The 26,364-nt window shown below is 36.4% G+C and overlaps 5 protein-coding genes across 11 annotated transcripts; 1 reads left to right on the forward strand and 4 right to left on the reverse strand.

Annotated features, from left to right (window-relative positions):
* Window positions 1-1,276: 1,276 nt before the first annotated feature.
* Window positions 1,277-11,322, reverse strand: LOC130711711 (uncharacterized). Its single transcript, XM_057561428.1, has 13 exons — window positions 11,001-11,322; window positions 10,177-10,250; window positions 9,804-9,887; window positions 9,560-9,640; window positions 8,924-9,004; window positions 7,773-7,865; window positions 5,197-5,376; window positions 5,001-5,068; window positions 3,823-3,874; window positions 3,384-3,437; window positions 3,209-3,295; window positions 2,147-2,213; window positions 1,277-1,725 (listed from the first exon to the last, which is right to left on the reverse strand). Exons 1-13 carry the CDS (start codon window positions 11,140-11,142, stop codon window positions 1,634-1,636), a joined length of 1,155 nt encoding a protein of 384 aa, XP_057417411.1. The 5' UTR covers window positions 11,143-11,322; the 3' UTR covers window positions 1,277-1,633.
* A 1,190-nt stretch (window positions 11,323-12,512) lies between these two features.
* Window positions 12,513-16,047, forward strand: LOC130711816 (uncharacterized). The gene is made up of 4 exons (XM_057561569.1): window positions 12,513-12,810; window positions 12,906-13,035; window positions 14,853-15,021; window positions 15,600-16,047. The coding sequence occupies exons 1-4, from the start codon at window positions 12,607-12,609 to the stop codon at window positions 15,817-15,819; spliced, it is 723 nt and encodes a 240-aa protein (XP_057417552.1). The 5' UTR covers window positions 12,513-12,606; the 3' UTR covers window positions 15,820-16,047.
* A 627-nt stretch (window positions 16,048-16,674) lies between these two features.
* LOC130711814 (protein LNK1-like) lies at window positions 16,675-21,465 on the reverse strand. The gene is made up of 6 exons (XM_057561566.1): window positions 20,726-21,465; window positions 20,258-20,606; window positions 18,548-19,243; window positions 17,842-17,975; window positions 17,106-17,245; window positions 16,675-17,028 (listed from the first exon to the last, which is right to left on the reverse strand). Exons 1-5 carry the CDS (start codon window positions 20,941-20,943, stop codon window positions 17,137-17,139), a joined length of 1,506 nt encoding a protein of 501 aa, XP_057417549.1. The 5' UTR covers window positions 20,944-21,465; the 3' UTR covers window positions 16,675-17,028; window positions 17,106-17,136.
* Window positions 21,466-21,510: 45 nt separating this feature from the next.
* On the reverse strand, window positions 21,511-22,997 carry LOC130711815 (pentatricopeptide repeat-containing protein At5g18390, mitochondrial). Its single transcript, XM_057561568.1, has one exon. It carries the CDS (start codon window positions 22,916-22,918, stop codon window positions 21,521-21,523), a length of 1,398 nt encoding a protein of 465 aa, XP_057417551.1. The 5' UTR covers window positions 22,919-22,997; the 3' UTR covers window positions 21,511-21,520.
* An 825-nt stretch (window positions 22,998-23,822) lies between these two features.
* LOC130711817 (uncharacterized) lies at window positions 23,823-26,364 on the reverse strand. 7 transcript variants are annotated; one of them, XM_057561571.1, is made up of 5 exons: window positions 26,221-26,364; window positions 26,034-26,114; window positions 25,623-25,881; window positions 25,355-25,428; window positions 23,823-24,115 (listed from the first exon to the last, which is right to left on the reverse strand). In XM_057561571.1, exons 3-5 carry the CDS (start codon window positions 25,836-25,838, stop codon window positions 24,025-24,027), a joined length of 381 nt encoding a protein of 126 aa, XP_057417554.1. In that variant the 5' UTR covers window positions 25,839-25,881; window positions 26,034-26,114; window positions 26,221-26,364; the 3' UTR covers window positions 23,823-24,024. The 7 variants fall into 7 exon arrangements, with proteins under 7 accessions (XP_057417554.1, XP_057417553.1, XP_057417557.1 ...); XM_057561570.1 differs by having other exon boundaries at window positions 25,623-25,884; XM_057561574.1 differs by having other exon boundaries at window positions 25,623-25,928.

Genomic DNA, 26,364 nt, shown 5'->3' on the forward strand with positions numbered 1-26,364 from the left:
AATGTATTAAGAGAGCCAATGTATTAAGAGAGCTTACGATCAACATGAAGTGTTTATAAAAGAAAAATCAAGATACGACAGAGAATAGAGACACTTCATAGGAACCAATACTCACAAACGGAAGGCATAGAGGTGTTATGTGCGCTAAAATTGGGCTCATGCATGTACGTAGGTGAGCTCGACCTAAGGGATGACTCTTTCTTTCAAATACCTCATTGTGGTGAAGAGGTCAACTATTTCTAGATTGTTATTATATCTATAAGTGCACCAAAATTAGGACATAACTCCCTCTAAAGTAGAAGATCAATCGTTTACTGGACATATTATGAAGGAATGTAGATCTACTCACATGGTCACCTTGCTTTGTTTGGATTTTCGTTGGGTGAATGTGAAAGCAACTTCGCTCAGTACAACAAGTGCATTTCGTTGAGTGAATGTGCATTAAAAACCTTGATCCTGATTTAAAATGTTCCAAATACTATTTTAAACTGAAAACCATGGACCAAGATGTTTGGTAGTCCAACTATCATATCCCACAAGCTAGCAGTAAATAGAGGCCAAATTTATCTTCCAAAGGAAGAGAAAGCTTGGAGAAAAAAGGGGGAAGCAAGTACATAATGGAGGAAACACACAAGTTGTAAGAAATTTTATAAGGGAAGATTAATTTCGTCATATTGTTGTCCAATGTGGTGATATCTCAAATACCTCATCGTGGTGAAGAGTCAACTATTTCTAGATTGGACATGATATCTATAAGTGCACCAAAATTTGGACTTCATTTGTCGAAATAATGCATTCTCAAAAGACTCATTTTCAGGTTCAGAACTAGGTGTTACAAAATAGTGAAGTTGCCCTCAAGAGATAAAATAAATTCCTTAATATAATAGTATGTGGTATTTGCCCCCCTTCAAAAAATTTAGACTGCATATTTTAATTAGTCATTGCTAGTTTGCTTATTAGGTTAAATATCTGTTACATATTTTTCCTGGTTCTGTCCCTGCGCATATCCCCTACCAAACATTGGCAGGATGATGAATAATGGAGATTCCTATATTCCAATTTTTTTCCAGACTTGCATCAGGTAAAGAACTTCTCTTGTATTTAACTGTCAATTTCCAGATGAAATTACTACTAGGTTTTTCAATTTTAGATTAGAAATTCACATCTAGTTTTGTCTTATCAATTCAACCAGTCCAACACCAAAACACATCAGTCTGGGTGTTCCAGCAATATCCTAGCATCAACTTCAGTTGGTATCAAATTTTACTAAATTAAATGTGCAGAAAAGCAGAATTTTTTTTCTATTAACTGCCAATAATATTTATGAATCTTGAACGTTCAATTGAGGAGATAGGAAACAAGAGGGAACAGGACAAAATGTTAGAACACTAACTTAAACAGCTTCAAATTCTTTGATATTCCATGAACATGGCTCTTTAGCTCTGATCTTTTCAAGTTCCAAAAAAATACACTCCAACTGAACCTAGAGCTCTGCCTAATCGTAGCGTTATGTGCAATGCGTATGCGATCACATTATGAATGGATACTCAATACACCAAAGCAACCAACCAAGTACGTTATAAGCAAACTCAATCAGGAAATTAGAGCACCCATGTAGGAAACAGTGACCAAATTATCCATATTTGCCAATTTCCATTTTCTTCTTGATTGTTCTCTGACCATAATATATTGATGAGTCTAAAATTCCCGCAACAGTAAAAATACCTGCGCAGAAATGTTGAAAATCCATTTTCAGTGAGTTACATGAAGTAAAAAATTAGATGTCCCTAATGTACAGATAAGTGGATGTCACAGCACAAGCACATGTGAGCAAATGATTAAGCAAACAGTTATGCTACGATTAACATACCAACTAGTTCATACCAGATATTAATTCTACTATTTTCATTTAACACTGTTCTGAACCATCCAATTCATAATTATTTTGCCAAGTTTCAGTTGGTTGATTGCCTAACACAACCCACCTCTTTTATCTGGACTTAGGACCCAGAATATAAAAAAAAAATCGCAATAAAACACAGAACCAAGAACTATATTGATGCATTTGTTTCAAAAGAAAACAATTGGTGACCCTTATTTTGTTGATTTCCCAGGAAGTAGTGGATAGAAAATAACATGGAAGTACCTCCAATAATTGCACAAACATTGGTCAGGAAATGTAAGAATGGAATATGTTCCTCTTTAAAGCTGACCTGTAACATTAAGCATATCAATTTATCAAGTGATCAAATAACAAAGTGCAATTTTTCTTTAAACTGTAGAATGAAATGCACAAACAGAATTATGATGTTAGGCTCTTACTATTCGAAAAAAAAAAAAAAAGATTTATATCACCATTGATGTATTATAATTTAGGGACATTAACATCACGGTAGGTGCTTCAGCTATAACCCGTGGAAGCATTATACTATTTCAGTTCTCTTTTGTACTTAGTTGCCTCAATAAATGATTGAGATCATTGGCAAAATGGCCACTGTTAATAGTGCGATAGAATCGATAGATCTAGTTATGATAGTTATAATATAATTAAGAAAGAAATGAAACTCCAAGATGGAGGTGAACGGGACGATGTATCATATGACTCTGGCTGCATATTTTATGCTATTGTCCTTGATTAATATTTCTTTTCCTGTCCTCTATCTCTATTAACAATTTTGAAATAAACAAACGCTTCAAAGGTGCAAAACAGAGCCTAAGAATAGGAATGACACAGGAGGGATGAATTCAACTATGAAATGCACGAGTTCATGACAGGAAAATGATGTTTTATTTCTCTTCTATTTCCAATTAATTCTTGGGGGGTTTAATCCAATAGATTAAATTCAATTGTATAAATTACATCTCGATGATATCCAATCAGATCAATAATTCAATATCACGAATAACGCGCAATCAAATCAATTTATGGTCAATAATTAAATAGTACAATGGGAAAATCTTTTATATGCAGAACATCAACCATTCATGCAAATTGAAGAAAATTTAGCACTCAAACTAAACGTGCCTCATTCAATATGTGAGGAAATATCCAGAAGGTAATGTTATTGGAAAGACAAAAACTACCATGTTGTGCTTAGCAGTATGAAACAAAAGTATAAAGAACAAACTTCCAGTGCAGTCAAGGGAAAAAGAAAACACATCGATAATTTTATTCATTTCCTGGTACAAGTAAAATTAAGTAGTTTACCTTGATTGGAGATATGTCATAAAAGAAGAAAACTCCAGGAATTGCAATACCCAGTTCTGAACTCTTGAAATGCTCAGTCACAGAATACTGTGCAATAACATTTGTTATGCTACTTAGGCATTATCCAATGAACAACAACAAATAATAGTAGTACATTTATGATATTTAACAATACCTGATTTGAACGTATAACACGACCTCTAATGTCCGTGTATATTGTAGGGACCACCTGCAAAGAGTACAAAAAGGTGTACAGACAAGCCAGCATTAAGCAGTATATTCACCAAAAAGGAAAAGAAATGAATCAATATCATGTCATCAAAAACAGCATCTACAACTACAAGTGGGACAAGGGCAATAACATAATAGAAATTCATATTGGAAGTGTCATTATAAAGTGTATAACTTTATTAAAATTTCCATAAAAAATAATTAACAGTTTATACTTTAGCTAATAGCTAACATCTAAATCATCAGGCACATATTTCATAATACCATATTTAAAAAACACGCATATTACTTGGATTTAAAATCACTACCAAGTAATTAGTTAATAAACACTAACATGTAAGCAAAAAATTGAATGAGGAAAATATTTCCCTAATAGTGCCAACCTTTACGAAATACTGGTACACGCCATGAGTTGGTCCTTGGACCCAGTTTACCCTGCAAAAAATTAGAAGGAGAAGAAAGAGACTTCAAATGGTTGGGGCAAGAAAAAATTTGATCAGAGCATTTTCTTCTTAAAGGCTGTTATATAGTGACTACAATACATGACAAAATAACTTCGCACTCATGGTCAAATTAAGTATCACTGAGGGATAGTATATGAAAAAGTGGGAAATAAATTAAAAAGTTGCTATTTCTGCAAAATATTAGCTGCAAAACTGCACTATAGCAATTAAAATTTAAATGCTACATCAAAAGTATGCATACTGTAAGAGATGTAAAGCCAAATTTATACCTCAATCTAACAGCTTAGGCATTTGGGAGAATTGGTCCTAGATTAGTATCAAAGCATCTTTAACCAACTTGTCAGAAATTTAATCATAGTAACCCCACTCTTCTACTAAACAATTACAGCTCAGTATAAGTTTAAGTGAACCTATGCATTCAGCCAAACTTGAACTCCAAAAGACTCTTGCATAAGTGGGTATCTTTAAGGATATATAACCAATTTTGTGCTTTACCTAATAGCTTAGTTTTGATAATAGAAATGTATCAAGTATATAACATATAAAATTCTCAGTAAATTCAATTTTTAGGTACAATATAATTTCGAGTAAAGCACTCCCCACTGAGTTTTGCATTTATTACTCAAACTACCAAGTGGGAAAGACTTAATTGTTATTGTTGTTGTACTCTAAAACCTAATAGATTCATTAGCTTAGCTATAAGGTAATGGATGTTTATGCACTCAAATGTCTATATTACCCTTGTCCAGTCCAACATGTTGAGAGAATGGGAAGAACACATTCATTTAGTGGAGCCCAGTTTAAGGTTCATCTTGGATCCAAAACATTTGAATTGAAGATAAGCTGCACCAAAGTATGCATGTTTCCCTTTCTTAACAAATAAGGCTGAATATGGGTAAGAATGTCATTTGGCCACACACTATCCAACGAGTAACAGCTTGGTTGTCAAATTTATTATTAGCTATAGTGTTTATTTCATACATTAGAATTACATTGTGGCATTAGATCCAAGTGCAAGAATCTCAGTATGTTAAAACTTTTATGCAATCCTTGTCACCAGAAAATAAAGGCTTCTCATGGAGATGAAAGAAAATTACCCATCAAGAGGATTTACCAACCCAGGGTAATGATCACCAAAACTTATTTTGTTGATTTTATGGCTTATCTGCATCACACACCATACTTAGAAAATTAATCAAGAGATTACAAGCAAAGGGAAAAACATTGGAAATTTATCACAGGTTTCACAGTATCAAAAATTCAAACAGGGAAATGATAGAAATCCAGTCATACATTATAATGATTATCCTGTAGAGCAAGCAGATCCGTCAGAAAGATAGCTGACTGAAGAAAGCTTTTCCCGGTAGCAAAATGAAAATTTCCAGCCACTTTATTAACTTCAAGAGATCCATGGATATTGCATCCTTCACCTTCTTCATCCTTTACCTTTTGTACGAACCCCTCTCTTTCACACTAAAAGCAAAACTAATTGTTAGAAAACTATAGTCTAGCTCGACAAACAATCTCAAACTGAATGATGATTTCCACTTAGAAACCGCACACACACAAATAAAAGGACAAAATGTGTCCTGTATTTGGATAAAAGAAGAAATTCATTAAGATGAAAAAGAGAAAAAGAGAATGGAGGATATGAGGAATTCTCCTAAACAACTCCTTAATGAAAGAACAAAACAGAAAACGAGAAAGAGAGAAGAGACAAAAAATGCAGCAAAGTCAATTTATAGATTAGGGAAACCCTATCAAAAAACCCAAATGTTTCACACCATATACAATTCAAATGCTTGTTTTATTTAATTCAAGACTTTGTGCTATTGAAGACTCCTAAAATACAAACAATGATCTTCCAACTAATCATCAAGAATTAGGGAACCTAGGAGACTAGGACACACTTACATCGTTGAAAAACAAAATCTATAAGCGCAAGTCTATACTGCTACAACTATTGAACCATCCTATGAGTTAAGGAAATTTTGACTTCTAACATCAAAGGTGATTAATTGGTGTAAATTAGGATGCTGATTATGACGTGATTTCATTCAACTATACAACTGTATAACCTTCCCTCTAGTACATATCCCTGCCTCTGAATATTCATTTTCCACTATATTGTCCTCTCCCTTTCTATTTTTTATCTATGAAATTAACTATTTCTATTAAAGAAACCACATAACTGCAACAAATCAACATTTGTGACCATACAACAACCAAGCCTTTTCCCACTAGGAGGGTCAGCTGGATGAATCTGTTAGAAATATAATATAAAATCATCCATGTGTTTTCACCCAATAGCTTAAGCTTTTGCCATAGTTAGTTCATGATATATTATCATAGCCTCTATGACCGAGCTGTCTGAAGTTCAATCCTTGTTGCCCCCATTATTCTAATAAAATGTTGAATTTTAACACAAGGTTAGTGGTACTATGTATTGGCCATTTGGCAATGCTTCAAGTCCAATAGGCTCTTGGGTGAGACACATGAATGATTTTATATCACATCTAACAAAATCAAACACCATAATAATGTTTTGTCATTTATTAAGTCCACAGATAGATAATTACCTCTACATTTTTAATGGTTTGGCCCTCTTAAAATTCGGGTTAAGTCCGTCTAACTCTACCCAAAAGCTAGATCGTTGAAGTTGGAGAACCCAATGCAGGCATCACCACTTCCGCCGCTTGTTTGCGGCTGAGAGATAGGCTGAAAGCTTTGATACCAATTGATAAGAATCTTTGGGAAATCCACACCACAAAAGCTATCCTAATTCCTAACCCGAATTTAAGTGGTCTAAGAACATATCCTAAATATCCAACATTGGGCCACCCACAGTAGTTCAAAATCAACTTGGACCCACAGCTTTTCCATCACAATTTACAGGGCCCACGAATTTCTCAAAAAAATCTACCGAAGCTCACATCTTTTCCAGATCCTGGGCATGAGGGGGGGTGTTGAGGTCCCACGCTGACTAGAGATAAAACCAAATAAAAGCCTATAAAGGCTTAGAGAATTCTCACCTTACGTTAGCTTTTAGGGTTGAGTTAGGTCAAGCCCAAATTTAGGAGACCTATAGTTGGTCTCCCTCTACCCTTGATTATTGGTCTCTCCTCCATCTGACCAATCCTCCCTGTTGGGGTTTCTACTTTCTATAGGTCTTCTTCACACGTGTCCAAATCACCTAAGACGAGACTATAACATCTTTTCTACAATGATAGCTAGCCTAACTTTGTCTCTGACGGTTGTATTTTTAGTCCTGTCTTGTCCCATGCAACCACTTATTCATCTTAGCATTCTTATTTTGGCAACACTAAGTTTACTTTCTTGTTGGTTTTTTACTGCCCAACATTCAATCTCATTCTACATTGCAAGTCTTATAACTATGCGGTAAAGTTTTCCTTTAAACTAGACTGTTACCTTCAGATCAAACTCAAAATATGAAACAAAATTCACGGTAACAAACTAATAATCAGTTGACAATTAATTAAACTAGTTTTTAGTTTTTACCCAACCCAAGTCTTAAACCTATAAAACGAGAAGATGAATGGTGCATGGAGATTCCCAAAGCAAATTCAAGCATGGGTGCGAAGTACATGAATCAAATATAATTAACACAAGTGTCAGAATTCATTCAGCGAAAAAAGGTACTATATTATGAGCTAAGGTAATGATGAATAAGCTAGTGTGGAACATTCTCATTGTATTTATTAGCCACTTCCTTGCATTCTTAAGCTTTTATGAAGTATAGTACACATGCTACAGCAATAACATAAATAAAATGTTGACAAAGTGTGGCATCTGAATTCACAGACATTTCCACTATTTATTACGTAATAGAATGAGAATATCAAGCCAACCTGGTCGATCAAATCCATATTTGTCATTGCCCAGCCCTTTTTCCTATATGCCTCACGAACTTCTTCGCAAGAATTACAACAGTGGTCTTCTGACTGCATGGGAGAAGGAGATAACATGTGCATGTAAGAAATTAAGAAATAATTAGGGAGCGTAAGTTGAACTGTATTGAAGTACATGAATACAACGAAAAATGTCAAAATCAGAAAATGGCAGTCAAAACTCCTGCTAGAGAATTCTCATATAAATATTGTCGGATACAAGCAGATACTTGGCAGTTGGCCCTACAATGAGCTAAACTGTCATCTACAACTAGGCTATCCTAACTCAGAAGAGAATAATAGTTATACAAGATTACAGATGTGCAATCACATAGAATTTACTGACTTTAAATGCCCAGCTATTATGATAACCAAAATGTCATGTACTGATGTACCAGCCTTCCAACCATGCAATTCCATGGATATTTGTACTAGCCTTTGCCTAGGCTAGAAACAAATTTAACAGAATCAGTCCAATTATGATATATCATGGTTATTCCTTTTGTTAAAGAAATAACAGTGAAGATCATTTTGGTGCAATACCCACAACATACTCTGCTTTTGTCTTTTGCAGTGATGCAGTCAAAGCAAAAGGAAAATACTATACTTGTTTGGCTTTAATATCACTCTCCAACCCACTCTTCTAATCTAAAGCAATTTTGGTGCCTTTATAACTTATTTTTATTGATTTTATTCGTTTTCTTTCTTTTGCAGAAACTATGTTTTCCGTTACATGTACAAAGTAAACACACTCCATTTTTTGTTGCATGTCCAGATTCGATAATAGAATAAACACATTCTCTTATTAATGGATAAGAGTAACAAGTTTTATTCTTTTTAAATGCCTTCCTTCAGTGAGGCTTGAGCATGTGGATGGTGCTGGTCAAAAGGCATTAAAACGTGTTAGTGCCTTAGTAGCAGTTTTCACCTTTGACTGCCCTGTTTAGATCCCAAAAAACCTCTCTCGTAGTTTATGCTCACCAAATTCTGTCACCACATCCCTTGAAAACTAATTTCTCCTTTTATCAAATAAAACCCTGAAACCCCTTTCCATAAAAGAATTTAAATTAACATCAATCAAAACATCAAGGGATTTAAATGATCAAATGTACCTCTTCTGCACCAAAACATGAACCACAATACTTCTCATCATGTCCAAGTCTGCCACCATGTTTCTGTAAGGGCCTTTCGATCTGCATTAGGAAAAATATGCAGGAAACGAAAAAGCAAATTCGTTATGCTTGAATATAAACCTTTGTCTTTTCAACGACAAACATAAAGAATTAGTAGAAACATGAAGAAAATAAAAAGGATATCAACTCCTCCATCAAACAACAAGGTTTCCAAGAACACTAGCCTCATATAATAGAGTTTGCCCACCATACAAAAATATTCAAGAGAAAACTTTAATCAAAGCAAATACATCAGGCGATCAAATGCCTCATATGGTCTTTGCAAAAGCAGACAATCCATTACTATGTGTATGCTTTTATGTACCACAGATCAAACAAAAGCATTCAAGCTAGAGAACCTTCAATTTCCTACGACCATTGAGCAGCAAGAATGACATCAATGACATAGGAGAACAAATATGATGTTAGGAAAGCAATTTTCAAGAAAAGTTATCATAGAGCTTTAGCAATACAATGAAAAACTAAACCCAAGTTCCCCACATCGTAAGAGCTTCATTGATACGCAATGATACTATCATCCATATTGCCATTCCTTTCTTAAGTAAGAACGCTAACCTTAGCTGCACCAATTCCATCCTTCTTCACTTCTATCACATTACCATTAGCATCAATTCTTTTTTTCATTATATTATGTCTCTGCAAACAGAAACAGTGAAGTGTAAATGCTAATTAAAAAGAATACTATGAACATGAGAGACAAGGAAAGATAGAGATTAAGAAACAACTCAATGAACCAAAATGTATACATACACATTTAGAATTACTGGAACCAAAAAAACAAATCTAAAGTGGTACATACTATATCAAGATGCTGCTCCCCACTAATATCCATTGCGTCTAAACTGAGTATTGAACATCGAACAGCAGGAAAAGTGACATCAAACTGCATGTCCAAGAGATAAAAGAATCAAATTTTTACTCTGGGAAAGTTGAGATAATATTAAAACTAATGCTGGCAAACATACAGGAAATAAGAAGTTAGAAGAACAATCAAACCCTTACAAATCAATAGGAATAAGGGCATTAATGCTATTTGTCTCCACAATAAATCACCAAATTATTAAATTAGTTATAAAATAATATCGTACAATCCATTATTCATGAGTGGACTTGGAATATGAAGAGCTGAATAAAACTGAGAGTTACAGTACAAATGTAACAACAATGATTACATTGATGTGTAAGGTTTCTCCTCTTGAAGTATCCACCAAAAGCTTACTCTCGGTAACTGTGTAGAGGTATAATCCTGCAATCAAAAGGCAATACATCGACATTATTACAGTTGAATGGGAAAGACAGTAGTCAACATATATTCAGCAAGGTAATGAAGAAAAGATAGCCACTATGTTTCATATAAGAAATAAGATCACTTTAGTGATGCTTTTAAGATCAGGTCTATAACTTCCATCCCTAAAACCAGAAAAAAATGAATAGCTACAGAAATCACCCTATCTTACGATAACAGCAGAAAAATGTGCTTGAGTGGATAAAAGAGTAGCACTAGAATCAGAGCATCACTGATTGAGTTTGGTTAAACCATTGCACCAATAATTGATAACACTAATCACATCACATATCAGGGTCCATAATTCCATATCATCAGAAAAAAATTCTCTGTTACATGAACCAAAGCACCCAAATTAAAGCCTAAATAAACCCATCCTTTTGGTAACCCCCTAACTTGCAATGAATTGCATGATTTAAAGTAAACATTGGATCAAAGCACTCATTCCTTGATGCTCTCAACCATTAATTCAACACATCCAAAAAAAATAACATATTTTCTTAGTTCCCTCATCTAATGCAGCAAAATTGCCAAGCAGAATGCATAAATTCACTCACACGATTTTCTCACCACCCCAGAAGTCAAAATCCACAGAATTCAAATCCTTTCATCTAAATTTCCAAGCAGGTACTAGAAAAACAGCAAGCATTCGAAGTTCTATCCTACCATCTAAAAATGTGAAAAAAAAGGCTGGAGAAGGAGGGGACATACTTAGCTCGGAAAGGAAGAGGAAGAGCATGACGGCGGCGGAGACGACGGTGACGACTCCCCCGGCGAGTGTGCGGTTGTAAAAATCTTCATTGACTTTTGGGTATGCGTCCAAATTGCGCAGCTTGTTGAAGATTTTATCCATTGATCTTCGCTAAAACCTTCCCAAGCAGCCGCCGTTCAGGTACGGCTAGGGTAAGACGGCGCTCCGTCGGGTACGGTGGCCGGAGAAGGGAATGGGGTTGGTTGAAGAATGAAGAAAGACCGAAATCATGAATCAAAGGAATGGACCTCTGTATTCAAAGGTCAATTCAGTCCAACATGCCGTCTAATTCTTTTTTTTCTTTTTTTACTTTTTTTCACAAGAGGATTTTTTTTATCCTTTTGTTTGATTGCTGAAATTTAGCATTATAATTTTGGAAATAAAATTTGAAAGCTAATCGAACTGAATGGTTAAATTTTGGACTATTTTTTGGTGCATCCAATTCTTTTTATGGGAGGGGAAGCTTTAGAGATGAATCCTGAAGGTGTAATAATTTATCTTTTCGATGTAAAATAAAATTTGTGCATATTTTAAACTATTAATCAAAGTATTTATTAATGCATCCAATCTTATTAAATCTCTTGCAATCAATAAAATGTTGCTCTAAAGGGAAACAAACTAAATTAATATTGATACAAGTTTGAATTATGAAAAAGTCATTTATCATAGTTTCATGAGTTCTCACTCATCAAATAAAAAAAAAAGAAAAACCAATAAAATTTAGCACGGTTGATAGATACTAGATTCCTTAAGCACCTTGTCCAAGGTTCGATCTTAGGTAGTATGTATAGAAAATTATTTACCGAGAGTAGGGGTGGAAACAAGCCAAGCGGCTTGTTAGGGGCCTACGACTTGGCTCATCAGAGGCCTGACCTGACTTGATTTGTTTATTAAAAAAGTTGGACATAAACTTTTTAAAATGCTTGATAAACTAAAAATATCATATCAAGCTATTAAAAAAAACCTATTTGACTAGACCAACCAACTTGTTTATATAATATTATTTGAGAGCAATATACAAGGTCTATTATTTGAAAATGAAATGCAATAATATATAAAAAGACATATTAGCTCACTGGTCTATTAGTCCTCGACCTATTAGCCAGTTTGCCAATTGATCTTCTTTATTTGAAATTTTATGTCAAATAAGCTTTTAAGTAAGCTTGTAGGTCAGGCTAAGCCTTATAACAGACCAAGTCAGACCTTAAAATTCAACTCGTTGAAAGGCTACAGGCTAGGCTAGGCTTGGACCACAAAAAGAGAATGCTGGTCAGGCTTAGCTAAGCAAAGTCTAGCTTAGCTTGGCTTGACTTATTTCCACCCTAATCGAGACTAACCTACTCATTTAATGTAACATTCAACACTCAAAAGAATATTGTTGGATTGAGATAAAAAAAAATGTATATAAGAAGTAAAACAAAAAAACTAAACATAAAAATAGATAAAAATTGTATGTGATAATTTCTTCTATTTTTTCAAGAATGGATCCATTTTCATTCCAACAATGCCCTATGTTTTCTGCTATGGGTTGAGTTTGGTGTTACTCAGTGACAAGTACCAAACACGATGAGTTTGTCTCTTCTTCAAAGCTATTCTTCCGACGAAGACGAACACCACCAACCCTACATCTCCAACTCCGACGAAGACCACGACGGCGACGGTGAACCCTCCACGGCGGCCCACCCCTCTCTTGCTGACAGATCCATCTTCGACCACCTTCCCCCCCAATCTTCTTCTGCTCTTCCTTCCGCATTCGACGCATTCTCCGAAGTAATAAACATTCATTCCCCTTTCGCATGCTTTCGAATTTCAGTAGAGAGCTCTATTTTTTCTTGAATAATTTTTGTTCTGTTTCTGTAATGGAGGTTTCAGGTCCACCCCAGTTCCTGAACAATAGCGTGGAGGAGTATAATCCAGTAAGAGAAGAAGCTGAACAGGAACAAGAGAGGCGTGGCAGTAGGAGGCAACGCAAGGTGAAGAAGGATTTACCTTCAGGTATTCTTTCATTCATTCATGATTTTGTACAATACAATGACTAAGCTCTGGCTTTGTGGTGTTAATTGTAAAAGGGTATGTTTGGTTTGGATGGTGAATGTTATGAAGCTGTTTAAGTAAACCCCGAATTCGTCGAAACATTTCTCTTTTGACCATATTAGTCCTTTTTAGAGAGTAATGTGTCCGATGTCTATGGACTTATATGATTGATATTCAAGGGTTTTAGGGATTAATACGGAAGTTTACAAGCTTTTTATGGGGTGCTGGGACTGATTCTGGATAGCTTTTTGTTGCCTCTTTAAAACCTGCTGTAGTGTAGAACTAGGTGGAGTATCTAGGGTAATCTCTGTGGCTGTTCTGCACTTGATTGAATTTTTTTTTCTGGATTGTTGGGTTGTTAATTTGTTACTTGTAGAAGTTTAGTTGCTAGGCTTAAATTAGCGGATTAAAAATAATGGGGGTTGCTCATGCTATAACTCCAGGATAATATGATCATGTATGTGAATGGTGGATATGATTTCCTGGTGTGCAATTATTACGGAGGAGTAAGGTTTGTTTATGATACGTATCATAAAAGTCTTTGTTGATTGGTACAGTAATTGATCACTCCATGAGACACACAAAACTGATAATGCTGTAAAAGATACAGATGTTGGAAATGCCATACTTTTTTATTGGTGACCTCTTCTCCTAAAGTATTGGTCATGTACAATGCTAGGTTTAAAATTAATAAAATCATATTATACTAAATGACAGGAGAATGAGGGAGATGTCAACCATTGAATTCTAGCAGGGTGGGTGAAATGAAGGAATGCTTCGGTGTGATTTGTGATAGAAATGAAGCAATGTTGTATGAAACTGATTGTCAACAAATAAGTAAAACCAGAGTCAGAGATAATGATGTTTTGATGGATGACTGGATAATATACAAGAACTGATAGGATAAGAAATAATATTATTTGAGCAAAAATTGGAGTAACCCCATTGTAGAAAAGATGGTAGAGTCTCACCTTAGGTCGTTCGAACATGTAATTTAGAAGATCCACATATGCACTAGTTGGGAGGTTGACCAGATGGATGATAATCCTATAGCTCGAGGTAGAGGAGGAAGGCAAAAACTATAAGTCAAATCATTAAGAGAAATTTTGAGATTCCTATCTTTAAATTTACTACATGACAGAGCATTATGACTTCATATCATCCAAGTAGCCTACCCCACTCAGTGAGAAAAACTTTGTCGTTATTGTTGTTTATACCTAAGCTCAAGTGCATTAACCTTTCGATTTATATACAGATTGTCAGTTATAAGAACATCAGACTTAAAATCCTTGAAACCTACTTATTATAAGTTTTTCTTTCCCCATCAATTGAGAGTTGAGACTTCCAACAATATGAAAAATTCAAACTTGTGCTAAGGGATTGAATTACTATCAATTGAATAGCTCTTTTCTCATTGCGTTTTTCTAATTTGATTTTTTCAGGAAGATTATCTGGCCTTTTTTCAATTAATAAATAAATTGCATGGCTTCTGATCATATTTAAACAGGCTCTTTCCCTTTCAAAATGCTTCTTGGCGTATTGCTTAAGTTGCTGACTCGTTAAATACACTTTCTACCAGGGAAACCAAATGGACAGTTTAAATCTTCTTTTTTTCTTACGGATTAGTACATTACTGTGATGTTGCTAACTCAGTTGGAAGTTTATTAAAATGAAGAGAAGAATCTTCTCTTCTTTTTGTGTTTAATCTGGTTAGTGGGTATTGATTTACATTCCCATTCATTTTGAAAGTATAGTATTTATTGATACATTTCTTATAGGTGCGGTGTTAGAGGCAAAACCTCAACTAGTTGGGATTCATGAGCGAGTAAGAAGTGATATCAATGGTAGCCAACCACCAACATCAACTACCTTGAGCACCTCAGAAGAAACCAAGCGGGTGCCATCTGTGACCAATCCTACTCCTGAAGATGCTGCAGATCTTTTGAGGTATGATCTATTCCTTAGTGAGTAGTGAGTTGTAATTAAAGACCTATAAATATTATAACTCTTAATACCAAGAAGTGCTGCGTATTGTCTGAACTTTTGTAGTATGTACATAAAGCTCCTTCACAAGTTCGCGTATCTTGGAGCAATGTTACCTGATATGAGCTTTCAAATGGATAACTACAATTACCCTTTGTTATAGGTGCAGACTTGGGGGGTGTTTGAGTAAACAGCTTAATTAAGCGCTTATGGTATTAAGCTCTTATTTATAAGCTAATTTGAGAAGTTTATTGAAATAAATTCAAAATAGATTATAGTTAGGTATACGCGCCTGTTTATAAGCGAATCTGAGTAGTTTATGAAAATAAGCTCAAAAACAGCAATTAGGTTATGAGCTTACATAAGCTATTGCAAACACTTGCCTAAGTATTTATGATATTAGATAAAGCTCAAAGAAGTTCTTTCAAACGGGTCTTGGAGTAACCTTGATGAATATATTAAAGAAGTATAGTCCTATTTCATATGCCTGTAATGTATATTTTGTTGTTGCTTGGAGTCTGACTAATTCAGTTTCTCTGCAGAATGTGCTTGCAGTGTGGGATTCCTAAGACCTTCTCCAATGCACGTGGGATGGTATGTCCTGTGTGTGGTGATCGCCCTCCAAAGGATCCTAGCACAGAGACTAAGAATAAAGGATCAACTATCAAAGACAAGGAAAAATCTAAAAGGATGAAGGGACAATCATCTCATGCAAGCTGGAAGAGTGAAACAGAGATGCACCTTAGGCAACAGTTTGATTAGCATTATCAGTGTAGGTTACCTGGTATAGCGAGACATGTGGATGTTTAGGACTATGTTGTTAAATTGCCAAACTTTGTGTCAACAGTTCAAGAGAAGTACAAGGTGAAGTACAAGGTGCTTCTGTTAAATTGCCAAAATTTGTTGTTAACAGTTTCAAGGTACAAGGTGCTAGATACGATTCTGATAACGATATTGTTTTAGTAATTTGAGTTAGATTTGTGTTGGTCAGAGTGGATCTTATTCGGCTGTTGAATATAAACAAAAAGTTTGGTTGCAAACAAGAAAATAACATGAAAGAAAAATAAAATCTATTCTCCATTATTTTGGAGAGAAAACTAGCTAATTTATCCAAACGTCTTTATTGTTTTCTGTTGTCAGCAGTTTTCATCAATTAGTAGAGATATTGTTTTCAAATATAGGCATTTTCTTTTTATTTTCTATTCAACCAAATTAAAGAGATGAAAGTTTTAACATTTCTCAATTTGTTCCAATTAGATAATACAGCATGATACCATGTTTCTTTCTTTTTTGTCTGTCATATCTTGTGTATCGCATTAAAGTGTAGAAGAGCTTTTTTTATGGTATGTGTAGAAGTCATACTTAATCCAGAGTGATACTGCTTCATATATGTTTCAAGAAAACCCAATGGAGAATCGAGAAGAAATCAACAGCATCCTACACGACAAGAAAAACTAATATGGTATATACGAGTTCTAGAATCGATTCATTTTCCCAGCTTTGGAAAATGTCCACAAACTCAGTAGGCTGACAAGAGACTACTAATCAACGGCCTGCACGGTAAAAATGTATCTTTACATGCAGAGTTGTAGATGTAGTAAAAGAGAGTGGTAGATGTAGTAAAAGAGAGTGGTAGATGTAGTAAAAGAGAGTGTTGCTAGCACTCCTCTATTCTACAATCTACATCATATACGCTACCTTAAATAGATGATCAGCAACACTATACATGAGTAAAATGGTATCAAATACAAAAACATTAATCACTAAGGGATCTGAGTAAGCTTTGAATAATTACACATCATAACACGATCTTGTGGCTTAGCATAGCATTGTAAGCCAATAACGCCAACGTTAAATTCAGATCTCATTAGGTGCTACCACTAAAGAGTTCTTTTCTACTCCAGCAGAAGATTCTTCTTGACAAGCCTGTTTCTCAGTCATTATTGGTGCGTTGATCACCAATCCATGCATCTGTTAGTTAAACCAATGAGAATAGAAGTGGGGGCAAAAACACTATTGAAGCATATTAGCTATTCACGAAAGCATACCGTCGAACTAGATTTGAACGATAAAGGATCATTAATGGGCAACATTGATGAATCTGACTGAGGGTCTGTGGAACAGCAAGTGTGCGATAGACCGATCAATGGGATTTGTATTAGTTTCCATGTTCGCGAATCCAGTATACCTGAACACAGCTAGGTGTTAAACTAACAGAAAGGATTAATTCAGAGACCGATTTTCCATAGATAACCATAATGGGCTAGAGCTAGAACAAAGAATGAAGTGCAAAACATGAAAATACATGTTGTCTTCTCCTTTCTATTGAGAAATAGTAATTGACTCAGTGCCCATTGTACCAGTAAAATATATTTTAAAAATGTTATTGGTAAATATGTTTTCAACTATTAGATAAAAGAATTAAAATTTGTAGATAACAGTGCACACGAATAACTGTTGTACATAGGGTGACTCACATTCTAAGACCAAACTTAAAGAAAGAACCAGGAATTATTTCAAGTAAAAGAAAGTGTAAAACAAGAGTTTCAACGGAATGCAATCATGGGTGTTTGAAATATTCAAATCAATTCTTTATTCAAGTTTGATGAGAAAGGTGGATAAATTTTCGTAATTAGGATCCCCTTTCCCAAGTTTTGGACTTGTTTGGTTTAGCAAACATGATTTTTCTTTTGCATCAGGATTCCAATGTGTAAATGGTGGTTTTGCCTAGTAGTCGAGGTGTGAGAAACCAAGAAATATACAAATGAATAAAATGAGCAATACCTGTTTGCATCTTGTGCCATATCAACATCATCACCCATTTGACCACTTGCATTGGTATCATTATGTCTTTGTTCAGCACTTTTAGCCAAACGGTATAGACTGTCCCTTATACATAGTTTGGTTTTGATGTCCAACTGCAATCAAGTAAAATCAATTTTAACAAAAGAAGAGTATAATAAACTGAACTTGATTTTCAGGAATGAGGATACCCGCTAAGAACTTTCTTAACATGCAACATGGACATTGTTTTCTCGAAAATGAGAAGTGCAATTTAGAATAAAGAAGTGTGTAGCTACAATGATTGATTGGAAAGTTAATAGAGTAGATTTTAACAGTTTCATATACATACATATATATATATTATGCATGCATGTATTTTATCACAATCACAAATGTTGATTTTCTTATAATCCTATATATTTCCCTTTCGGTATACTCCTCACTTGGGGAAGCCAAATACCACAACAGAGCTTTTTTTTTAAAGAACGGGCTTTATTCTGGACCACCCTTAATAAAATCCTCCTTAAACCATAATTTTGGTTGATAGTAGGACTTGACCACCATATTTACAACATTTATATGACCAAGCAGGATTAGAGAAGTAATATTAACATAATCAAGAAAAGAAAATCTATCATGAAGAAACTGAAATTAGTTAGATGTATGACATGTTACTTTGACTTCATAGTCCAAGAGACACCAATACCTGATCCATGATCTGTTGCAGCTGGCAAAAGCTGTTTGTTTGATGTGAAACTTTATCCAGTGCAGGGCTCATAGATGAATTTTCCTGCACATTTGATGACTCTATTTCTTGTGAAAACCCTATGCTAGTTCCTCCAACTTCACTATGGCCTTCATTCTCATCTTCAAACCGGTGACCTACCTTCTGAGCTGGACCTGGACTTTTGAATGGCGTAGAACTTTGAATATTTTCACTTTTGAAACCCCCACTTAGCAGTTCTGTATCATGGAAGAGACACGGATTTCTGCTGTTATCATTTGTTTTCAAGGCAGCAGCCTCCAAAGGATGACCATGAGAAATGTCCATGTTTGATGCATATGATGGATCTTTGAAAGAAGGAGATGGATGTCCATCATGTTCAGACCTAGATACAGAAAAAGGTGGAAGGAGGGAAGTATATTTTGAAGTATGAGTATGACTATACTCTGCGTTCATTAGGGGAGTTTGTATCTGTATACATCCTAAAGATTCAGAATCAGTGTTTGGTCTGCGCTTGTGGATGCTATCCTGAGAAGTAACTCCACTGGAAGAGTCTCCAAAGGATTGCTTCAGATTTGGATATTGCTCTACATGAGTAGAGGGGTGATCAGAATCACCATTATTTAGGTAGCCGTTTTTTCTCTTTCCTGTTGATGGCTTTGACAGCTTCCTTTCAATCTATCAATAAAGCGACATACAAATTAAGAGACAATTCATTTCAGTTTATAAGTTCACCTGAATTAAATAGACCAGGCAGTCAAATTAGTTCACCTTCAGTATAAAGCATTAGCCAGATGAATGCAACAAAACACCCAAAAGGTAAAACAGCCGTAATTGAGTACAGCAAAAAAGGTCAAGCCCAAGCATGGATGGACATGTTAAAAAATTACTGCGCGCATATTTGGGCTGTACGCACATGAATTTTTTTACTACGCACCTATATGGAAAACATTTCACATATTTGGGTTGTATCTCAAAGTAATTTAGAATATCTTCAATTATATTTAGGATAGGTTTCCATATTTCTTTATATTTCATGATTTGTTTCTTTATTTAATTAGGATTAAAAGTATAATAAATTAGTATATGTAAAGGTCAGTACTTTGTCTCATGTAATGACATCCAACATATCATTAACAGCAATTTCAATTTATTATTCTGTGTATTTCTTTCCCCCCAATACCTAAAAGACTTGACCGTATAACTTCTAATTGGTATCACAACCTACAACATAACTTATTGCTATTTTACCCACGAGTTTCCAAAAATCTAGACTTTTTAGCCTTGTCTAGACTATTTCGTCACATCTTTAGAGAATGTGGGATCTTAACATTTTCAAAATATCAACTGAATTGAATTCTAAAACATATAAATTTTGACAATATAGCATTGAAATGTCAAACACAATCAGGTCTAGTGCATAAATCATAGCATACACATGTAATACCATGCTTCAATAATTTAATTCAATGGCATTAAGAATTAACAAGGTTTGAGGCAAACTCAAATTTATTGTGTCATATGCCTTTGGGAGGTTCATTTTGTGTATGAATATATGTCTCGACCCGTGTGGTTTGGTTAAATAATCCACACAGAATTGTAGCTATATAATCTGAAATTGAGAAACTAGAAATCCAAGTTGTAAAATGAGTCTTTTTTGACAATAAAAAAAGGAAAAGAAACGGTTCCAACCTTTGGTTTATGCACCAAGCCATCTTCAACACCGGACATCATGTCTGATTCACTGAACATTGATAACGAAGCAGGAACAGCATCATGGTCGACATTCATCTGAGACTTCAGATTTTTATTAATAGGAGATGCCTTTCTGCTGCAATCATGAATTGTCAGACCTTCAATATTTTCATTTGGGTTGATATTATTATCTGATATACTTTTGAATGGACTTGCTTCAGCAGATGAAAACTTGAAGTCAGATTTCAGTGCATCATCAGATCCCTCAGTTCCATGTGAAGATGAGAGCCAGCAGAACTCCTCTTCATTATTGAGGCTCCCCATTCCAAAAGTTAAGTCACAATTTCTGCAATTTTCAAAGTAATATATGCAGATATTTATGAAAATCATGATCATGATGAATTGAATGGCATTCATACAAAGCAAAAGGCAAATAAACTTTTGTCACACAGGAGAATTTCTTACAGCATCGTCCTATCAATATCTTCAAAGTTTCCAAAATCAAGCCACCCATCATTATCAAGGAAGCTAAGTTCATTATCAGGTTGAGATATGTGACTGATTGAATATTGAGACACAGTATCATCCTCCATCAAACACTTGTCTCCTAAGATAGTATCATCCGCACCAAGTTCACCACCAGTAGAATCTAAATTGCTGCTCTTGAAATAATGATCAGACATACTTCTATTATCTGATGTTTCCCTTTTCTGTTCTTTGCATGAATCACCAACACATGGACAAAATATCGATTTTTTTTAACATGGAAAAAATAATGTCTTCATCTGCAATTCAGCCTCTCTCCATTTACATGTGGATTGACTTTGTGAGAAAAACACAGAAATTCCAAAAAGCCTAACCTCCTTGTGAGCTAAAAATTAGGATCTTAGATGGATACATATGAATGATCTTCCAGCGAGAAATGATTTCCTCCCCTCATGAACTAGATAACGGTTCTACAAGTTTTCATTTCTCACCAGCTCACTCACTTTTCTCTTCCAAAGATGATTAAACAATCTCTACCATGAAGATGCTGTTGAACTTCACTTCAATTAAGTGTAAAGTTTTCTAATAAGCACAATGCCATCATCAGAACACAGAACTGCAACAGCCCATCTCATCAGAACTTGAGAGCAAAAAACTGGTTCTGCATCTGAGAGAAAGAATGGCTTTCTCTGTTCACAATCAATTGCTATTTGAAAGGCATGGTAGGAAATTCACCTAGTGTACGAACGCAATTGATAATTGAATAAAAAATTCTCAAACACCACGGATAGACACTTCAAGTTGCTGCACTCTGTGAGCCAAATCATGCTTCCCAGCATTCTTCAACCCATCAGTAACCATGTCAAAGCAGCGCGAAATGGGGACAAACCCAATCTCAGTCATTTCAAAGAGGTAGTTAGCAGCATCAACAAACCTCCCAGCGCGGCCACACATGGTTATCAACATGGTATACACCGGACGATTAGGAGGATGACCCTTCGCCTTCATATCGCCAAAGAAGCAAAAAGCATCATCAAACTGACCCCTCCTACACAGAGCCTTGATCACAGGAGCATACAAGCTAGGAAACGGTCTGTGCCCGTCCTCGACCGAACAATTCAACAACCTAAACGCCTCATCCATCATCCCAACCTTGGAAACTGCAGGTACAAGGATCTTGTAAGTGTTAACATCAGGAACCAACCCCAATTTACACACCTCATGAAACAGACCAGCACAAAACTCAACCTCATTGTCACCACATTTGCAAACAGTTTCCACCAAAGCATTGAAGGTTCCCACGTCAGGGACTGACCCTTCCTTCACCATCTTCCTCACCATTGCTTTCGCCGATTCGACGAACCCGGCATTGAGAAGCCCTTCCACGAGAAGGTCGCGGCCTCTGACCGGAGGAGTGAACCCTTTCTCGCTCATTTCCCTGAGGAACTGCTGCGCCTCTCTGGTTTTCCCGGCGGAGCACCACGCGTTGACGAGGAGGGCGTAGGTGCGCTTATCGGGGGCGATACCCTTCCGGAGCATGCGGCGGATGAGGGCGTAGGCGGCGTGGAAGAGCTTGGATTCACAGAGGGCGAAGAGGAGGGAGTTGTAGAGGTTGAGATCCTGAGGACAGTTAAAGACGGAAGGGGATTTGTTGAAAACCTCGACGGCTTGATCGATATGGCGGTGGCGGCCGTAGGATTCGATGACGGAGGAGACGGCGGCGGGGGAGAGTGAGAGGATGCGGTGGTGGGTGTGGATGAGTGACCACATGGATTGGTAGAGGTTGGCGCGGGCGAGGGAGTTGATGATTTCTTCGAATTCGATGGAGGTTGGGGTGTAATTGGGGTGGTGGGTGCGAGCCCAGTTGAAAAAGCGGAGGGACTCGGTGGGGGAAGTGTTGCAGGCGCGGAGGACGCGGAAGACGATCTCCGGTGTGACGGCGATGCGGAGCTTGTTGAGGGTGCGTTCTAGGTAGAAGTCGCGCCGGACGATGTTCGCTACGTGTTGGATGGCGGCGAAGTACTCGTCCTTCGCGGTGGTCGATAGGGTTTTGTGGAGGAGTGCATTGGAAGGAGGGGTTGTGGTGCGGATGATGAGGCGTGCGAGGGTGTGCAGCATTGCAAGTTGCAGAGTGAAGACTGTGAGATAGGTGTTGTTGAAATTGATCATCATGAGAATATGAACAACTTTGACCACTTTGGCTGGAGGAACATTTAGCTATAGCCCATTACTCAGGTCAGGAAGTGATTTGTGTGACGTTCATTGGGTTTGTCCTTTTTTTTTACTAAACGCAAGGGTTCGTACTATCAACCTATGGAGATATGAGAGTTAAACCCGAAGTTTGAGACCGCTAACCCAAATTGGCAATTACTGGATTTCTCTTTAATTTGAGGGAAAGGAAGTTCTTGAAAAGAATTTATTACTTTGTTATCGAGTAAAATGTCATTTTAGACTTTAGTTCATGAAAGTGCATAGAAAAAAGTTCTTGAAGAATCTTCAGTCGTATAATTTTATGATCAATTTGATCTTTATATGGAGAAAGAAAATCACTGTCATGTTCATTACATTGATACTTCAAAAAACTTTCATTTAATAAATTTTCTTCTTTAAGGAAGTAAAATAGCTGAACTTTATACTTTCAAGGACCAATGCTGTTTTACTCGTTCTATGTAGATAGATGACTTTGATTGAGCTCAAATTTTCTTATACGCCATCCAGAGGTACTAGACAAGGATATATACCCTTGCTGCACATGTCATTATGAGCTCTGGTAGTGGTTTTAAGATTAACCCATCACCCATGCAATGATGATGTTGCAATTGCCAATAACCGGTGGACATCGAGTTTAATAAATATGATATAGGTCCTTCAGCCTACAATGAATAAGCTTTTGCAATGGTGCGGTTCCTATTTTTGTTTGTTTACATAGGAAAATATGATTCATTTCCTACATCTAGCTGGTTCAAATATTAGTAACACTAACAACATATATTCAGCTTCAAAAGAACAATGCCATTTATACGTGAGCCTTTAGATCAATTGGTAAAGCAACGGAAGCAAAATACCATCTTCAAAATTCATAAATTTTGCCCATCACCATTGCATTTATCTTTTAAAGCCAAAAACTTCCAACCCTACAATCGGATTGCTTATACAAGATGGAAATAAAGCATTACTACGAAAATGGCTAATCCCATGAAGTAACTAATGATCATAAGCAAGACATACGGTGGCTCTGCCATCAACCAACATATGGTGCTCCATGACAAAGAGGTGGATCAGTTTCGACCATTCTGCTCACCAGTATGATCGTGGTTTGGTTTCCCACTACAGCAGTAGTAGTGTGGAAGCCGGACACGACCACAACCCCTGCAGAAGAAGTGAAGTTAATTGCTCACATATAAACCAGAAAAAGAATTTATCTTTAGACAACATATCTAATACACATATACTGGGTAAACCTACGAATGTAGGTCATGTGCATTTTGAATTAATCTTTCTGATTATTCTCAGTTTTCTAGCTATTTTCACTACACTAAAAATAAACAGAGCACTTCCGAAATTCAATATTTCCAATGATTATAATTTTCAACAGTTTGGTTGGAAGATTCTTTTAATAATAGGGTTCACTGTCCTACAACACATGGGGAAAATCAAAGTGTTCTTAAATACTAAAATGTAGGTACTGTGGTGTAAGTGCTGGTGTGCTACTACTTCAATGATTCAATCTTGAGTCTCAACTACCAGGTCAAGAAATGCTGTCATCCTTCAAGATGTAGGTACTCTGGTGTAAGTGTACTACTTCGATCTTAAGTCACAACTACTTGTTCGAGAAATGTAGTCATCCTTCAACATATGTATCAGAGAATTAAGAGTTGATATTCTGAGCAAATTTCTAACTTCGCTGAATAGTTTGAGTAGTAGTAGAAAGAAAAACAATTTTAGGGACTAAATAGCTTCATACGGTTTAAAGACAAAACTATAGCATATTAGTGACTATATATATTCTTTTGTTTTGATGTGGCATAGCAATGTGTAACGGATCTCAATTAGTGAGATTTAAGGATCAAAGAGTGACTAGGCAAGCAAGCAAGAACCCAACAGTATTAGCTTGGGGAAGTCAGTAAGGCGGCTCTCTGAAGCTCTGCCTCTGGATGCTTCCATATTCTTCTCTTTTCTTGACTGTTATTTGCAGGTTTGACTAATGGTGGAAGAGATTGCAGGAATACAAGGGCGATGGTGATAATGAGCATCACTTTGTTAACATAAATATGAAACTCGACCGTTTCATTGCACTCCTGTCATGGCTTAACACGAGCCAATGGACTACAGTGTCTTTCACCATAGTCCCTGAGTGAGAATAAAGAAACTCCGCCCCTCCCTGGCAGCCTCTCTTTTCTATCCAACATATCTATAGGTACAAAGGTCGGTTTGAGAGAAGGGGGAAACAAAAAAGACTAGGACAATTCCACCAATTTATGATGAATTTGTTTTTCACCCAAATACTCGACACTCAAGCTCTATCATAACTAATAAAGAGAAATCACCGCATATTTCCAGAACATAACAATAACAGCTAATATCATTAGGAAACAGACTAGAGCTTACTTGCACAGGACAAGCACAGGAATAGGTTTCAAAGCTTTTGGTCCATTTCTTATTCCTCTTCTAGACTTAGAAATCTGCATCAAAACAAAACCATAAAAAATATATTCAAAATGCAATATTGAGAACGATTACGGCGACGGTGATGCTAATATAGTGTGCAGATTATCACACTCAAATCACTACACTCCATTAATGATTGACACACCAGCAGTAAAATTGAACATCTCAGGAAATCCAAATTGACAGTGAAGTCAGATTGGTTCCTTACCTTCCTTTTGGGGACAGCCATGAGCTCCATAGAATCACCAAAAGAGAAACTCGGGGAAGTAAACTCAGGCAAAACCGGTTGCGATGAGGGAACTCCAATGTCAATGCTTCCAGCTAAAGGAGGCACCGAATGAAACAACCTATTGAACCCTAAAAGGCTCCTCCCATTGCCCCTGAGAATCGCGAATTTGGTTGCCATTCCTGCGGTTATGCCCATTGACGATGCTGAAGGTTCTTACCGGAGCGGAAGCACAAATCTACTACTGCGAATTTTCCAAATGCAGATTAGAAGAAATGGAAGTGAATGCTGCGGAATTGAATCAAGAGAAAACTCAGGGCCCTTTTTGGGGAAAAAAATAAGGACCAGAGAAAGAGAAAGAGGGGCAGAGGACGTGATCGAATCGGGACAGACCAAAACGGCAGCAACAGGAACAGATTGCGAGCGACGACGGCGCGGGAGCCAGAGAGCACGGCCAAGATCCTCTTCAGCCGGCTGTTAACGCAGAAAATCAAAATCAACGCAGATTACTGCAAATTCGAATGTGGATTAACATTGAAAGATTGCAGTGGTGAGAAAATCGATGATGAGAATGGTGTACCTTGAGTGATTACAGAGGAAACTCGAAAGTTGAAGCGAGGAAGAAGAGAATTGGGGGAAAAAGGAACTTGCTTTGCTTGCGAGGTAGAGCGAGATCAACCTGCTTTAAACCCTAGATAGTGTGACTTTAGAGACCAATTGAAGT

This window comes from Lotus japonicus, chromosome 4, assembly GCF_012489685.1.
Source record: "Lotus japonicus ecotype B-129 chromosome 4, LjGifu_v1.2".
NCBI lineage: Eukaryota > Viridiplantae > Streptophyta > Magnoliopsida > Fabales > Fabaceae > Lotus > Lotus japonicus.

What these genes read in the sequence shown, in the direction of transcription:
- LOC130711711 (XM_057561428.1), bottom strand. Translation starts at nt 11,142, where the DNA reads ATGGATAAAATCTTCAACAAGCTGCGCAATTTGGACGCATACCCAAAA. An exon ending in GAGAAACCTTACACATCAAT is followed by an intron (nt 9,888 to 10,176) that starts GTAATCATTGTT and finishes TTGGACATGCAG; the next exon opens with TTTGATGTCACTTTTCCTGC. An exon ending in TTGGTAAATCCTCTTGATGG is followed by an intron (nt 3,875 to 5,000) that starts GTAATTTTCTTT and finishes AATTTTTTGCAG; the next exon opens with GGTAAACTGGGTCCAAGGAC.
- LOC130711816 (XM_057561569.1), top strand. Translation starts at nt 12,607, where the DNA reads ATGAGTTTGTCTCTTCTTCAAAGCTATTCTTCCGACGAAGACGAACAC. An exon ending in GAAGAAGGATTTACCTTCAG is followed by an intron (nt 13,036 to 14,852) that starts GTATTCTTTCAT and finishes CATTTCTTATAG; the next exon opens with GTGCGGTGTTAGAGGCAAAA. An exon ending in GATGCTGCAGATCTTTTGAG is followed by an intron (nt 15,022 to 15,599) that starts GTATGATCTATT and finishes GTTTCTCTGCAG; the next exon opens with AATGTGCTTGCAGTGTGGGA.
- LOC130711814 (XM_057561566.1), bottom strand. Translation starts at nt 20,943, where the DNA reads ATGTCTGATCATTATTTCAAGAGCAGCAATTTAGATTCTACTGGTGGT. An exon ending in TGCAACAGATCATGGATCAG is followed by an intron (nt 17,976 to 18,547) that starts GTATTGGTGTCT and finishes ACTTGATTGCAG; the next exon opens with TTGGACATCAAAACCAAACT. An exon ending in ATGGCACAAGATGCAAACAG is followed by an intron (nt 17,246 to 17,841) that starts GTATTGCTCATT and finishes AGCTGTGTTCAG; the next exon opens with GTATACTGGATTCGCGAACA.
- LOC130711815 (XM_057561568.1), bottom strand. Translation starts at nt 22,918, where the DNA reads ATGATGATCAATTTCAACAACACCTATCTCACAGTCTTCACTCTGCAA.
- LOC130711817 (XM_057561571.1), bottom strand. Translation starts at nt 25,838, where the DNA reads ATGGGCATAACCGCAGGAATGGCAACCAAATTCGCGATTCTCAGGGGC. An exon ending in TGGCTGTCCCCAAAAGGAAG is followed by an intron (nt 25,429 to 25,622) that starts GTAAGGAACCAA and finishes GTTTTGATGCAG; the next exon opens with ATTTCTAAGTCTAGAAGAGG. An exon ending in CCTGTGCTTGTCCTGTGCAA is followed by an intron (nt 24,116 to 25,354) that starts GTAAGCTCTAGT and finishes CTTCTTCTGCAG; the next exon opens with GGGTTGTGGTCGTGTCCGGC.